Source organism: Molothrus ater, chromosome 1 (genome assembly GCF_012460135.2).
Source record: "Molothrus ater isolate BHLD 08-10-18 breed brown headed cowbird chromosome 1, BPBGC_Mater_1.1, whole genome shotgun sequence".
In the NCBI taxonomy this organism is placed as follows: domain Eukaryota; kingdom Metazoa; phylum Chordata; class Aves; order Passeriformes; family Icteridae; genus Molothrus; species Molothrus ater.
This window is the reverse complement of record NC_050478.2, coordinates 96,775,397-96,791,235: the sequence shown is the minus strand read 5'-3', so window position 1 is coordinate 96,791,235 and position 15,839 is coordinate 96,775,397. Positions and strand designations below refer to the sequence as shown.

Here is a 15,839-nt window from a genome sequence, read left to right as displayed (position 1 = left end):
TCCTTTTTCCCTTGCTGTTAATCAGGATCTTAGAGCCAAATTATGGTTTCATTTTCCTGGTAATTTTTCCACATTCTTGAAACAATTTGTTAGCAGTATGGTTTATTATCATATATTTGCAAAAGAAAGTGATGAAAGGTGGTACTTGTGTTGTCTTTTAGTAAATGTATGCAAAGTACCGTCTGCTTATTTCCCTATTTGGGTGCTGATTCTCAGTTTGTGAGAGATCTAGCAGGAATGGCTCAAGTGGTTTCTGGCTGTCATCCACCCAGCTTCCCTGGAGTTTCCTCCTCCAACAGCAGCTCTGGTGTCATGATGTTGTGTGTGTTCTTGAGCCGATACCAACTGGTACTGACTTCAGTTTAACACCCCCATGTTAGTGTGCCCATGGTAGCTCAGGAGCAGATACAGATCCCAGCCAGCCATCCTTGGGTGACAGAGATGTAACCTTGGCTGAGGTCTGTTAATATTAGTAACTGGGTTTGGCTGTTGTAGTGATGAAATTATTATAGTTACAAGTTTGTATATACACATACGAACCATAATAGAGATGCCATTTAACACCCTTAAGTTACTCCCCAGAGGAAAATCACCAATCAGATAGAAATATTCCATTCTGCAACCAAATATGGGAAGGAACAGGACCTACTGCAAGCACTCATGGATTAAATATTGTTAAAACAAAGAAAATGAAAAAAAAAAAAAACCCAAGGAAATCTAAATGTTAAAGGGCATTCTTTTCCAACAGCAGGCCAGGAAAAAGAAGTCAAGGTATTTGGGCTTTTCCAGTGGCTTTGTTCCTGGTTTTACATACTTTCAATTACCATAATCAGAAGTGACAAAGAAAAATTTAATTGTGTCAAGTTTTATTATTAATTTACCCCACTTTTCTACCTATTACCAAAGGTGTACCTTGGTTATTCTCTGCTAAAGGTTGGTAGTGATTAGGGTTACCCTATCCTGTGTTGGAACAGTAGTGCACATGGACTGTTTTATGTTTAAGTTCTGTAAAAGGAGGAAAAAAAAATACGAGAGATGATATGACTAAATGACACAACTTACTGTTGGTTGGTTGGTTTTAAATTATAATCTGTATAAAACCTGTTCAATTACATTGCCCTGTAGAGAGATTGACCGTATTTTCCTCAGCTGCTCCAGTCATAGAGGATAGAAGTTTAAATTTGTGGTGAATAACTCATGGTTCAGGTGTTTGATTAGTTAGTGTAAAAATAGGAGGCTTTAACTACTCTTGAATGGTTATAAGTGTAATGTACTGTTAGATGAGCTTCTCATCTGTTTTTTCCTTGTTCTGATTTTATGTGAAGTTGTACATCTGAGCCTTGAGCTCACAAGGAAAGCAGGCATGCAAGTCAGAAGGGCTTTTATAGAATTTGTGATCATATTAGGGGAGTGTTCATCCATTAGCAAGGAAGCCACTACTAAAACCATTTACCTTTTTTTCTTGTTTTCAAGGTATAAGAGTGTGCAATGGGATTTAGATTACTTCATTTAAAGATTCTTCTTACTGAAAAGAAGTATAATGTAGGAATTTACTTGAAGATCAGTGAAGGGAATAAACCTCACCATCTTCAGTGTGCTTATGGCATGTATAGAGGAAAAGCCAAAAGTTGCCTTGTAGTATGTATGTTCTTTTAGAAACAAATGGTGTTTGAATCTCTCTTTAATTAATATCTTGTGTGTAGTTTTTGTACTCTTATAGCTTGAAACTCTAAGTACATAGCAGGAAATACCTCGAGTCAGTATTGTGTATACTGGTTTGAAGAAAAAATTCCAATGATACAGACTTCAGTATTGAAGTAAAGTTGATGGGAATGGGTATGGAGACCAACTTCTTAACAATTCATATTAATAGATCTAGTAACTTTGGAGAAGATGTAGACACTTATGAATTTTCAAAAAACAGCACTTGAAATCTGCATTTCCTTAAGATGCTGTTTTTGACATGCTCTTCCAAAGAATGTGTGACTATATTTCAGTGACAATTTGGGGAAAGCAGGGGAATGACAACTTATACTTCTGCAGATTAGAATAGGCTTCATTATCTGACAGTAATGAGATCCTAGCGGTTGTCATGCCCAGGAATGCAGAAACTTTTGAGGTATTTTTAGTTATTTTCCTCATATAAATAATTTTGCTAGAATTCGATAAATTGAAATTGTAAATTATGTAAGTCTTATGATGATCCAGTAGAAGAATAACGATTATATATTTCTAAGCGAAAGACAGACTTTTCAGGAATGATGCAGGATGATGTGGGTTAAAAAAAAAAATCAATGCTCAACTGTTTCACTTTATGGAAATAAATAAGCAAATTAACATTTATTTTAGAAAAGTTTTCTGAAGTAGCATTGACTAATAATTTGAAGTCATTTTTGTGATGACTTTTAAATTAAACTTTTTAAGGACAATTCTGTGTTCAAACATGAGTTGTATTTTGCTGTATGTTTCCAGTATGATGTTTTCTGTCCTAACTCCTTAAAGTTATTCCTGGTTTATTTCTATTGTAGTGTATTTTGGCAGCATTGTTTATAGTATTTGTCTTGGGAAATGAGTATGACTAACATACAAGTGTGAAAAAGATCAGAAATTAATAAAGACAGACTATAATCAGACTTTTTTGTTGGTGTACTTTTGCAAACACTGCTTTGAGTTAGCTATGTGATTCCAATCTACTGAAACCATTTTGTACCATCAAACTGAAACTACACTGAAATGTTGGAATACGCAAACTGGATTTGCAATAATTGATATATATTTAAAACTTCCATAATTTTTCATACATCAGTGTTGGCCACCATAATAATTAATATACCATTGCATGGCCTGCTTTTCAGGTTTCTAAGAAGCAGCCTGTAAAGTAAACTTTTAGCCCTAATTATGTTCACTAGTAATTTCATGTTTGTATGTGAAATGTTGCTCTTCCTCCAAGTGAGGTGTACAAATTTAGTTTTCATTACACATATTTTTTGCATTTCATTGCACATATTTTTATGTGCAAAAGGGGCACATGGTGTTTACTGGGTAGTAATTTGGTAGTTTTCATCCAGAGACCTGGCTTGTATTTTGTTAACCTGCATACTATTAAAAATTCTGAGATGCAGAATTTGTGATGAAAGTTCATAAATTTGAATTTCATTAATCCACATTATTCTGTGCATTAAGATCTCATTTCTTTCTAGATTCAATTAATCTCTCATTATCAGTCTGTGTGTTCCAGGTGTTTCTGCACATATAGTCAACAGGCTTTGGGAATACATTGGTGGAGTTCGAGTCTGTTTATAGTTGCAAATATCTGCCAGAAGAATTTCTAGAATTGTCTCTTGTTAGGCTGTCTAATTCACTGTACAGCAGATGGCACTGGAAGAGCACATCGGTGGGAAGCTTCAGTCACGCCGTAATTCTTGCAAAATACAAGTGAAGCTGTTGCTGTGCTGAGGGTTGTGAAGTTGCATAATTCATTTTAATGTATTCCAGGAAGGGGTGTATGCCTGGCCTCTTCTGCTCCAGCTCTATTAGATGAAGACTGCAATGAATTCTATACTTGCAAACATATGAGTGTATCATCTATTGAGGGCTGTTTATGTAGTGTTTTTAAACACATTGATATGCAATGCAGAATTAGCTGGTGCTCTTTAAGTACATGCGAAGAAGATGTATTGGGATCAATTTGGGTGTCTGACTTCAGGGTGTATTTTTCTCCCACCCTGGATAAAATATAGGAGGTATCACAGGACGGGTGTAGGAGGTATCATAGGGTGGGTCTCATATGGACAACTTATTTAGAGACTTGCTCTCATGATGTGAGTGTGTTCGGTTTACTTTGAAGAGCTTTGACCTGGACTCTCACTAGATTTTTATCATCTTCTCATGAATGAGTGAACTGGGCCTCTGGATAGATGCATGTTGTTTATGTGCTTTACAGTTTATTATCAAACCTTTCTTACATTTTGACATGAGTTTTTACAAGAATACAAATAATAAACCAACCATTTTATAGAATCCAGAATATACTGAGTTGGAAGGGACCCATCAGAGTAATTGAGTCCAGCTCCTGCTCTGTGCAGGACAGCCCAAGAATCACATCATGTGCTTAAGAGCACTGTCCAGACACTTCTTGAACTCTGTCAGGCTTTGTACTCTGACCACTTCCCTGGAGAGCCTGAGCCAGTACCCAGCCACCCTCAGTGTGAAAAACCTTTTCCTGGTATCCAACCTAAATATGCCCTAATTCACCTTCCTGATGTTTCTTTGAGTCCTGGTACTGGTCATAAGAGTGATGAGATTGGTATCTGCAGACAGTACCTTCCACAAGGAGGGAGGGAGATTTCTGGAAAAGTGGAAATAATATGAGCTTGTGGATGTCAGAAGCAGTTGGAGAGCACTGGATTTCACAGGTGGAGCTAATGTGATAATTCCCAGGCTTCTGGTACTACATACATAAAAGCAGAGTTAATTATATCAAATGAACAAATGAATCAATGCTCTGACTTTGTTAGTTTAGGAGAAGGAATGCAATCCTGAGGTTGTAATTTTCACTCATTTTGTAGGTTAATTTGGTTACATATGACAAAAAGAGTTCTGCAAATTGGAAAGGTGGCAAAATCCAAATGGTTTAGGATTAGAAAGTCAATGGCATTTTGAGTCTCCTTTTAATTGACATGTAAGTCTCCCTTTATCTGCACTTGTAGGAAAGTAAACATAGTGTTTTAACCTGTGAAAATTCATACCCGTAACTCACGATTGTGTTCACATTGTGTCACTGGAGGTTTTAGTATTTCATGAATCCTGATACAACAGGTATCATGTTAAAAGTGGAAAGTAACTAGTGAACATATCAGAAAATACTGGTTCTGGTTAAGTCTTAGTACTCATTTATAGCAAGTAATTGATTCTTAGGCTTTTGTCTAGGAAGTGTTTTGGTCATGTTTGTTCTTTGCTGGTAGAAAGCGAATCAGTTTAGAGACTGAAGAAACCTTTTAGTTTCTCCCCATTGAAAGAAAAGAAAGTGTTATTTAGTGTGGTAATTAAGAAAATGAAATGGAAAGATCTGAATGTGCTCTAAAGATGGACTTGGGAAACATCACAGGTTATAACAAGGACACAGACCCAGTCTTTGAAATAGGTTGATGAGGATAGGACTAGGGTACAATTTAAGTAAATCAATCTTTACTACTTCTGCTTGTTATAGAGCAGTGTCCATGCCTCCAGCAGCAGAGTTTTACTTAAAATTTTTCAAGGTGTTTTGAAGTTCAGAATCCGTAGATGCTTCACATTGTCTTTTAGTTTGCTTTGGATATGATCCTTTAGCCTTTGTGTACTTGAGGACCACAGAAGTTGGGCTGGGCAGCAGCAATAGGCAGTGGACTGCTTTTTGGTTATAGTAAGCATTGTCCTTCCATGCTTTTATGCAGTTTTGGAATGCTTATTTAAGAAAACGGTATTGTTTAGTTGATAAAACTTATTTCAGTCCGTTGCACTGTTTTTCTCGGTTTGCTTATATTGTGATACTCTGGGAGAAAAGTGGGAAGTGCATATATAAGGGCTCTTTTACTTTCCCCTCAGTCCATCAAGGTTGGAAGATTTCTTGAAAGATTCTTAGACTCCTTCAGCTTGCCATGCTTAGCCTGGAGCCAGGCTTGCTGCTGCAGGTTGTGCTGCTAACATCGCACGTATTTGGAGGTATGTGTAATAACAGTTACTACTAATTGTAGTACCCACTTCTGTGCGAATAGCAACTTCCCTGTCTTCTCCTTTCTCATGCATTGTCCTTCTCTTTGCAGAGCTATTTACTTTGGAAGATCTAGCTAAAATTAAAACAAAGCAAACCATGCCCATCCAAAGCCCCCCCCAAAACACAGTCAAACCTCAATCAAGAATAAAAAGAATCAGAAAGATCAAATTTGTGGGTACCTGATTCTGCAAGATGCCAGGTTGGAGCAGTTGTCTGGAACTCGAGCAGCTGTGTCCACTAGGTCTTGGCAGAAATACTGGAGGAAGAAGAGCTCTAATAATTTTAGGCAAGAAGAGCCCATGACTTGGTTTTCTGTGGCTAAAACAGATTGGAAATCCTTTCTTTCACAGAAGTTCTGGAGGGGACTTGCTGTAAATGTATGTTGCTTTGCTGTTAAGGAAAATCTGTATTTTCCCTGCAGTTAGTTTTCCTATAAATATGGAACCTTCTAAATGTTACTCAACTTTCTTGTGTAGAGAAAGTATAACCTTATAAGACCATGTTTTTAGGACCAGTCACAGTTTAACCTGCATGTAGGAATTCTGTTGATTAGATTGTTTTCTGTAGTTTTATTTTCTGTAGTTACTTGTGTGGGGATTTTTAGGAGCCCTTGGAAAGAGAGGAGTGTTTATGTGTTTAAAAATGATATATAAATGCATTCAATATATGTTCCTGTGAGTGTAATATGAGGTGTGTGGATGTTTCAAAAATTACTGAGCTGAAAGCAGAATGAAGTTGTGGAAATCTCCAAGGCTGATGCAGGAGTTTCCTTTTTGATCCTGATTGTTTCCAAGTCATCTCCCTATTTTTACTTTTATGTGATGCCCATTGTTAAAGTATTGCAATTTGTATTCTGCTTGGAGAAGGGAACACCCGTATAGATAATTTTTGAAATATTTCTTTTGTGAATGTAATTGTTTTTTGTTTCTTTCCAGGAAATGGCTCTTGAAGTTAAATGAGTCTGGATAAAACACATAAATGAAGCAGAAGCTGCTCTTCGTGTGTTAGGGCTACATCACCGCAAGCACTGCTGATCAGCCAGATTTGGTAACTTGTCATAATGAAGAAAATTAGTCTCAAAACAATTCGCAAGTCCTTTAACTTAAATAAAAGTAAAGATGAAAGTGACTTTGTAGTGGTTCAGCAGCCATCATTAAGTGAATTTGGAAAAGATGACTCCTTGTTTGGCAGCTGCTATGGTAAAGATTTGGCTAGCTGTGAAGTCAATAGTGAAGATGAAAAAGGAGGCAAAAATAGATCAAAAAGTGAAAGTTTAATGGGTACGTTAAAAAGGAGGCTTTCAGCAAAACAAAAACAGAAAGGCAAAGGCAGCACACCATCTGTAAGCTCTGCAGATGATGACACATTTTCTTCCTCATCTGCTCCAATAACCTTCAAAGATGTGCGAGCTCAAAGACCTCTGAGATCCACTTCCCTCCGTAATCACCATTACAGCCCAACTCCGTGGCCACTTCGACCTACAAATTCAGAAGAGACTTGCATCAAAATGGAAGTGAAAGTCAAGGCCTTGGTCCATTCCTCTAATCCAAGTCCAGCACTGAATGGTGTTCGAAAGGACTTCCATGACTTGCAGTCAGAAAATGTGTTCCAGGAACAAACCAATGCATTAAAAAATACGGAATCTCAGAACGGGGACTTGCATCTTCATATTGATGAACATGTGCCTGTAGTTATTGGATTAATGCCTCAGGACTACATTCAGTATACTGTGCCTTTAGATGAGGGAATGTATCCTTTGGAAGGATCACGTAGTTACTGTCTGGATAGTTCCTCACCCATGGAAGTTTCGACTGTTTCTTCTCAAGTGGGGGGAAATGCTTTCCATGAAGATGAGAGCCAAGTGGATCAGGACGTAGTCGTTGCACCGGATATCTTTGTGGACCAGACAATGAATGGTTTGTTGATTGGTACCACAGGAGTCATGTTGCAAAGCCCAAGAGTTAATCATAGCGATGTCCCTCCACTCTCACCTTTGCTACCTCCAATGCAGAATAATCAAATCCAAAGGAACTTCAATGGATTAAATGGCACAGATGCCCATGTGGCTGAAAGTATGCGCTGCCATTTGAATTTTGATCCTAACACTGCCCCAGGAGTTGGAAGAGTTTATGACTCTGTACAGAACAGTGGTCCTATGGTTGTGACAAGCCTCACAGAAGAACTGAAAAAGCTTGCAAAACAAGGATGGTACTGGGGCCCCATTACACGCTGGGAGGCAGAGGGAAAATTAGCTAATGTGCCTGATGGCTCGTTTCTTGTTCGAGATAGTTCTGATGATCGTTATCTTTTAAGTTTGAGTTTTCGTTCCCATGGAAAAACTCTTCACACTAGAATTGAACACTCAAATGGTAGGTTTAGTTTTTATGAACAGCCAGATGTGGAGGGACATACATCTATAGTTGACTTAATTGAACATTCAATCAGGGACTCTGAAAATGGAGCTTTCTGCTATTCGAGATCCCGGCTGCCAGGATCTGCAACTTACCCAGTGAGACTGACAAATCCAGTGTCCCGGTTTATGCAGGTGCGCTCTTTACAGTACCTGTGTCGTTTTGTAATACGTCAGTACACCAGAATAGACCTGATTCAAAAACTGCCTTTGCCAAACAAAATGAAGGATTATTTACAGGAAAAGCACTACTGAAAGCTTACGGGAATCTTGCATCTTGCACTTTGGGAACAACAACAACAAAAAGAGATTGAATTACAGTTTACAGACTTTCATTATTATCAAAATCTTTTGCTGCCATAAAAATATTTCATTTTTGTCTGTAAAAGAAAAGTAATGCAGTTGGATTTATATTTGTTTTGGGGGGTTTTGTGTATTTTGGGAGGCTTTTTTTTCTTGTTTTGTTTTGTTGAAAGAATGATCTCAAGTTTATTTTTAGAAGTGTGAAATAGCTATCTTTCATCAATGTGCAGATTAATCACAATGTGAATGATCAAATTCTCCTTAATTTCCCCCAAGTCCTTTGCTGCTATCCACTGTGATTTTTATGCATTGAAAGCACATTTCATGTGTATTCAACGATAAGTAAAAGTCAAATGAAACTTGTTGAATGGAATTTTTTTTTCCTTTAAAACAACCTCTGGAAAAAAAATGATCATGGATAAATAACATATTGGTATTCTAAATTACTGATTTTACATCTAAATTAAAAACTGTTTCCTAGTGTCGTAATTAGACATTTCTGTAGAGATATGCCCCAATGTATAGACAGAGCTGTGTGATAAGAACGTGGTTATGCGGCATATCTTTGGGAAAGAAAAAGCCTTCCTCCTAAGCCTTGTACTGTCTGTACACTCTTTGTGTTTGAGAAGCTTGGTTCAGCCTTCTTCTCGTCTCAGTGTTTGTCCTCTAAAAATGGCCTTTAAATAACAGTCTATGAAAGTCAATGTATAGTACCTAGAAGAAAATTGTGGTATTGGGGTCTTGTAAAATATTACCTTTTATAATCATGCCATCAGTTAATAAATGAACACCTACCAGGTCCCCTCTTTCTTTCCTTTTCCCTCCTGCCTACTCTTGCAGAGTAAGGGAAGGAAGTTTCCTGGATTTGTGGGAAGACTCTAGGAATTGTTGTCATGGGAACGTAAATTTTTAAGCCATTTTGGGGATGGGGTAAAACTTTTAATAGGATGATTTCTACCATATTTATGTTCAAGCTACTTGAAATTTTATAATTTCCATCTTTCTACATTTTTATTTCACTTCAGAAAGTACAGTAATACACTAATGTTCTTTGGATTATTTTCCCCTTTTTTCTATATCCTTTGAGGAGGAAGGAACAGGACTGATAACATTTTATATGGAAGATGTTTAAATGCATCTCTAAAGTGCTATTCTCCTAGCCTTTCAAATTATTGGGAAGAGATGTTTGGATATACAGCGACCGCAGAATACGTTTCAGTTTGCTGTCATGAAATATGTTTTGACATATGAAATATTGAATCAATTAAGTAAGTGTTTATGATATCTGTCAAAGATTCTGGCATTTGGAAAGCTTACAGTTATTCTAACCTTCTGTAGGGAAAAAAAGACTTTCAGTGGGGAGTACAGGTTCTACACTGTAATATTTTCATCATGCAAGGTTAATCCATGGCATTTTATTTTAGTTTGGTTTTCTTCTCTCCCATGTTTTTATCACTTTTATGAGTTACTTGCTAAAGGGGTCATAGCTGGCTTGGGAAGGAGGCCTGCCTCTGCCTTGCTGAGAGGCCTTGTTTTGCATGCTTCTGCCCCCCTGTTTTGTGTTTTAAAATGTCATATTCCCCATCTCTGGTAGAAGTGGCTAATGAGTAAAGATCACCTTAGAAAAAAAGTCCATCTTTGATACATCTTTCTTGTTTGGGTCATTTTCTTCTCCTTATTTAATCTAGCATTTCTGTACCCTAAAACGAGTCTTTAGAAGTGAATACAGTATTGCTGCAAGGTGGTGCAGTAGCACTACATCTTGGGTTGCCTGAATTGATAGACAAAATTTATATTTTTTTAATTTATTTTTTGACCATAATGTTTAACTAAAAAATAAAAAAAGAAAATCAAAGGTAGATAAAGACTGCCTTTGCTTTTAAGGGAGGGAGAATAAGGATTTCCTCTTTAGTCTGATAAAGTTTTAAACTTAAAAGATAAAATAATCTAGAGCAGTCTATACCTGTGATTTGTTGGCTCTGCCATGGAGATATATGTATGAAAGGGAGGATTCTGTTTTCTTTTTTTTCCTCTACTGACTTCTCCCCCTACCCAGTCATGTCCCATTCCCCCTCCCCTGAATCAGGATCACTAACTTTATTCAAAAAGGCACAATAACCTATTATATGGTACAGTGTTCTGATTCTGTCTGTGGAGAGGAAAAAGAAAATCATTTTTATGGATTTCAGATGCATACTTTTGGAAGAAAACCTCTGGCATTTTCTTCACTTTAAAAATTCTTTCCCCATACTAGAGGGCCTATGCATTCTACAGAATCTTTGAAAGATTATAGTATATAAAATATTTTTGTTGCCATTTAATACCACTATTGAATACATTAAACATATGTTTATACTATGCCACATGCATTAATTTAGCAGTCATTGCATTGAAACCTAAATATTTGAAGCTATAATATCGTGGTCTTATTGTGGAATTGAAAAACGTGCAAGAACACACATGCTAAAATTCTTGCCCATGCCTTTATAAATTTCAGTTGTTCACTCATAAATGATTTTTTTTTTTAATAAAAAACTGTTTTAAAACAGCTGTCCAGTTTTTGAATTGCCTTCCTTGCTGTGTTGTTCATCTGTGAACTTAATCAGGTCAAGTTAAGTTTGTCATTTCCCCTGCCAAAAAGCTACCACAAAAGGAACACTTAAAAGCGATTGAAGTCTAGGAAATAAGAACCATAGAGCACTTTGCTTCCGAATAAAAAATGGTGGTGATATTTCTACTAAGCTCCAAATACTTTCACTCAGTAGTAAGTAGACACAGTTACTTATTTTTACAGGTTTCTTTAATCAGAACCTCACAGTACTTTTTCATAGTGAGGTGTCTGGCCAGGCAGGAGAATGAACTTAGAAAAAATACTTTGAAAATATTAAAGATACTTACAATTTCTCATTATAAAGATTAATATAAAAGAAACACAGTAGCATTTAGTTATGAGTCAATTTAGAAGCACTCAGAATAACCACAAAATTTGTGTTGACTTCTGCTTCATGAAAATTAGAGGAACAAAGTGTCCTTGACAAATAAAAGAAAGATGATGGGAGGATATTTTGGGGACCTTTGGAAGTAAATACACTAGGAACAAAAGCTAACAAGACTATGGTCCTTATAGAGTAGAAATATGGCTATTTATTCAGCACAACAGTTTAAGGGTTCAAAAGGTATGCTTTTTATGCAATTGAATTGAGGAAAAATAGTTTTAAAAATAAAACTTAAAAACTCCTTTCAGTGTCTGAAATGATTGACATTACTCATAACTTTGCTTTACCAATTAGAAGAGTAAAAAAATACCTTGTATTTGGAAATAATAAATTTGCACAATTTCCTCTGTTGTTTTTTTTAATTTTGTTTTGTTTTGTTTTGTAAGCCAGTGTTATAAACAACTGAAAGTGATGTGTATTCTTTGATCTATTTGAAGGATATAGCACTTATCCTGCTGTTGACATAGTGAATGCCATCTTTTTATCAAAATGTAATTCTGTCAGAAGGATCAGAAATGCAATTATTAATTAAACTTTTTGTTCTCAGATGAGCTGACTTGCATTTTGTTAAAGCCAATTTTCTTTCTGTGAATATTGACTGCTGGGCTAAGTAAAATCTGTGCAGCTTTTGTTTTGATGCATTTCATCTGTGTGAATACTGGAATTATAAATTTAAAACAGCATACCAGCAATATATGGGCTATGATGAGAAGTATATCTCTGTTACTGAACTTTCAAATTCTGAGCTAAGTTATAGATGAATCAATGATTGCCAATTTAATTTCTTTAAATCTTTCTATGACTGCAAAGAATAAAAAATTACAGGCATTCTTTATAAATAAAAAATGGCCTAGATGGTAGTTCATAAAGTGAAAAATATGGCATTATTGTATCTGGAGAGTGATCGAAATTCTACACAGATAATGAAAAATTCTAAATGAATTTTTTATGAATACCTGTTGGGTTAAAGAATTTTTATAGTGATGATGGAGTGCCATGAAGTTAATACTTGCAATCCAGATTGCTGTAGTTTACACTTTTCTCTGTTTCAGACCTGGTGTGCACTATTTGTACTAAGCACACCACAGAGTGAATTATCCAAAGTCCATTGATTTTAATGTGTTTTGGTTTGTAAACAAAATTATAGTAATTTCTTGCACATTTTTGAAAAATAATTGTATAAGGATTTATGTATCTGCTTCTGGATACAGTGTGTAAATAAAAATTTCATTCACAAAAAGGCTTGTGGAGTCTTCTATATATTAATGACATTCTAAAACAGAAGAAAGTCCTGAGAGACACTGTAAAATTTGGGTATCTGACTTAAACATTTAAATTTTAATGGTTACTATTTTAAACTATTCTGTATTTTGTAATCCTTGCTAGTTGACTTTCAAAGTACTTCTGTTTACCAATTATTTTAATTTCTAGTTTACAAAACAAAAAGAAAATTGCCAGGATATAACTACAATATTATTTTTGAAAGGTATGCATAAATACTATATTAAGTTGACCTTTTGATCATTTTAGTTGGGTTTTTTGCATTAAAAATTTACAGAATTCATAACTAAAGTCTCCCTTTCATCCAGCTGTAGCTCAAAGGTAATATATTGCCTCTTGCCTTTCAAGCAACCAGATATTTCTTACGTAGCTCCAAAATAAAAATTTAGACATTGTATTGTTCATCATATATTCACTTGATGCTGGGAAGTCACACAAATAAAACAGAAGATTGAAGATAAACAGTGTGTTACAGAAGATATGCAGAATTGTTCACATGTTTTCAATGTAGTTCGGACTTGGATTCACTACTCAAAGTCGAGTGAGTGCCAGCAGCTCCTTAGGTCTTGGTTTATAACCAGGTGTGGTAGTGGTGTGTGTTTGGTTTGAGGAGTTTTTTAAAGCAAACAAACTAAAAGTCCAGCCTTAGTAGCAAGTAATTAGTGCTCCTATTGTCCACAGTGATATGTACTTTTCTGTTTATTCTGTAACATGAGTCCTCAAACAGTAACCAGGAAGGATTCATAGCTTTTGCTGTTTAAGAGAAAAGCACATTCTATTTCCTGCTGCTGGGGCTGGTATTGCTTTAGGCTCAGTACATTGTGTGGTTGTTCCCCTGAGGGTTGTTCCCCTGGGAAATCTTGCAGGGGTTTTGTTCCTCGGTCTGCATGATCTTCTTTGTTTGTTCTATTCACTCCAGAAATTTGGTGAAAAATAAACTTACCCTCAAATATTTCCATGGTAAGCAGTGAAAGGTGAGTAAGAACTAAATTTTCATGATCATGCCAAAATTGGCATGATCCAGACAGAGCCAGATATTTTGTACCTACAGTATTACTTCTACCCCACATTCAGTCTTCATAGTTGTGGTAGAAGAGAAGGAATGAGACACTTCCTGATGCTGAAATCTTGCTGCATATCTAATAATGCAACCCTGGGACCAAAGCAGGGCTTGGCAGCCAAGGCCTGAAATACATCACCTTCTGCAATTAAGACTTCAATACTTACAAAGCTACAAGATCTAGTGGAAGTCCTTGATACTTAGGAAACAGTTTTCCAATATTCTGTTATTTTTCCCTAGCACATGCAATTTGCTTGCATTGAGGAATGACTTGGAAATAGGAGTTGTTCTGCCTCGGCAGATTCTCAGTTCAGGTTCATAGAATGCTTTGGAGTTGGAAAGGACTTAAAAAGATTGTCTAGTTTAACACCCCTGCCACACCTTCCACTAGACCAGTTTGCTTAGAGCCCCATCCAACCTGGCCTTGAGCACTTTTAGGGATGGGACATCCACAACTTCTCTGAGCAACCTGTTTCAGTACCTTGCCATCCTCAAAGGAAAAAAAAAAACTTCCTAATTGCTAATCTAAACCTTCTTTCCTTCAGTTTAAAGCCATTCCTTTTCATCCTGACATTACACACCCTGGTAAAAAGTCTCCTACCTTTCTCTTAGGCTCCCTTCAGGTACCGGAAGGCCAAAATTAGATCAGTCTTCTCCAGGCTGACCAATCCCAATTCTCTTATTCTCTCCTCATAGGAGAGATGCTGCAGCCCTTTGAAAAATAGATAGGGCATCTATTATCATGTGATCATTGCATCTATTTTTTAATTCACATGTCATTTCAGTTATACACCTGTCAACTAAGGAAGAAAGGAAAACGGCTTGAATTTCTTAAACTGTTACTGGGTGCTTCTGTGTTTGACCACACCACAGGAACCAAGGGGCTATCTGGGCTGAAGAGATTTTTGGCAGTGCTGCTTCCCAATAATATACGTCCCTTCTTCTTCTGCCCCAGCTCTCTGCTTCCATCAGGAGACAGCAGCTGTCTTGTTCAGTTTCTGGTTGGAGTTTTTGTTTGTCAAAAGTTCTTCTGTGCCCACTAATACAAACGCCTGTTTCCCCTGAAAAGCATACTTTACTTTTTTCCAGAGTGCCTTTCTTCCTTGGCTGTCTGCCCTGTATCACTCCAAGAAGAAAATAAGTCTGTGAGCGTTCTAGCCTTCCTCAAACCTATCTTTCTGAAGCAAAGCTCTTTCAAAAGTCTGATTTTGAGCTAATGGAAAAGTTACCTGAACTATTTTAGTCAAGCAGAGTTTTCTGCCAGTCTGATGATGCTGAAATCTCTAAATTCTCAGTTTCAAGACTTCATTGTGCAACAAATTCAAAGATAGTCTGTTCTATTCAAAAAGATAGTTCTTATGAGCATGAAGCTCGGAAACGCAATGTTCTGAGAAACTCCTGTCTTTCTGGGCTACAATGAAGGTAGGAGATAACAAAGCACAGGTCCATGGCAGACTTGTTCCTTTGTATCAAGTTAAAGTTTTCTAACTTCTCCTTATGTTTTCTTTCTCTTTGCATATCTTTTCATTTTCAGTGAATAAATCCAAATAAAAAAATTATAGAATGATGGAAATTGTTACTATTGCTGTATTTTCAGGGAGAATTTTTTCTCTGAATACAGGCTGTTACATAAGGTTCAATACTGATGTTGTTAACATCTTCATACCAGTTAACTGTTAAGATGTGTTCATCAAAGAATTGTGCACTCATGACTGTTAATACAATATTGAAAGTGAAGATAACCTCACTGTCATCTTTTGGAACTTAATTTACTGAATATCCAAGTTTCTTTTGAAAATAATTTATTGCTTAGAATGAAAGCCATAGCCTCTCATAATTAAATTATTACCTTTTCTCCAACAGTGGTATTTGGGAAAAAAAATTCCTTACATGTAAAAAAAAAATATTGGCACTGTGAAATCTTCAAATTAACATTGACCTCAATAAATTTTCAAGTTTAATTAATTTTAAATTGAATCCTAGAACAGTTTTCTGTGGATAGCCAAGAAGCAGAATGTTAGCCTGAAAGTTGTTACA

At 36.3% G+C, this 15,839-nt stretch overlaps 1 protein-coding gene across 7 annotated transcripts in view; it reads left to right on the top strand.

Moving 5' to 3' along the window:
• The window catches only part of SOCS6 (suppressor of cytokine signaling 6), a 28,737-nt gene extending 16,036 nt beyond the window's left edge, over nucleotides 1-12,701 (top strand). For 3 of the 7 annotated variants that reach the window (XM_036406623.1, XM_036406621.1, XM_036406620.1), the window contains 2 exons: nucleotides 5,584-5,700; nucleotides 6,688-12,701. In XM_036406623.1, coding sequence (XP_036262516.1) covers nucleotides 6,813-8,417 — 1,605 coding nt within the window. In that variant the 5' untranslated portion in view covers nucleotides 5,584-5,700; nucleotides 6,688-6,812 and the 3' untranslated portion in view covers nucleotides 8,418-12,701. Of the gene's footprint in view, nucleotides 1-3,225; nucleotides 5,701-6,687 lie in introns of those variants that run through there. The other 4 variants (XM_036406626.1, XM_054516028.1, XM_036406627.2 and 1 more) reach the window with 2 other exon arrangements.
• Nucleotides 12,702-15,839: the final 3,138 nt, after the last annotated feature.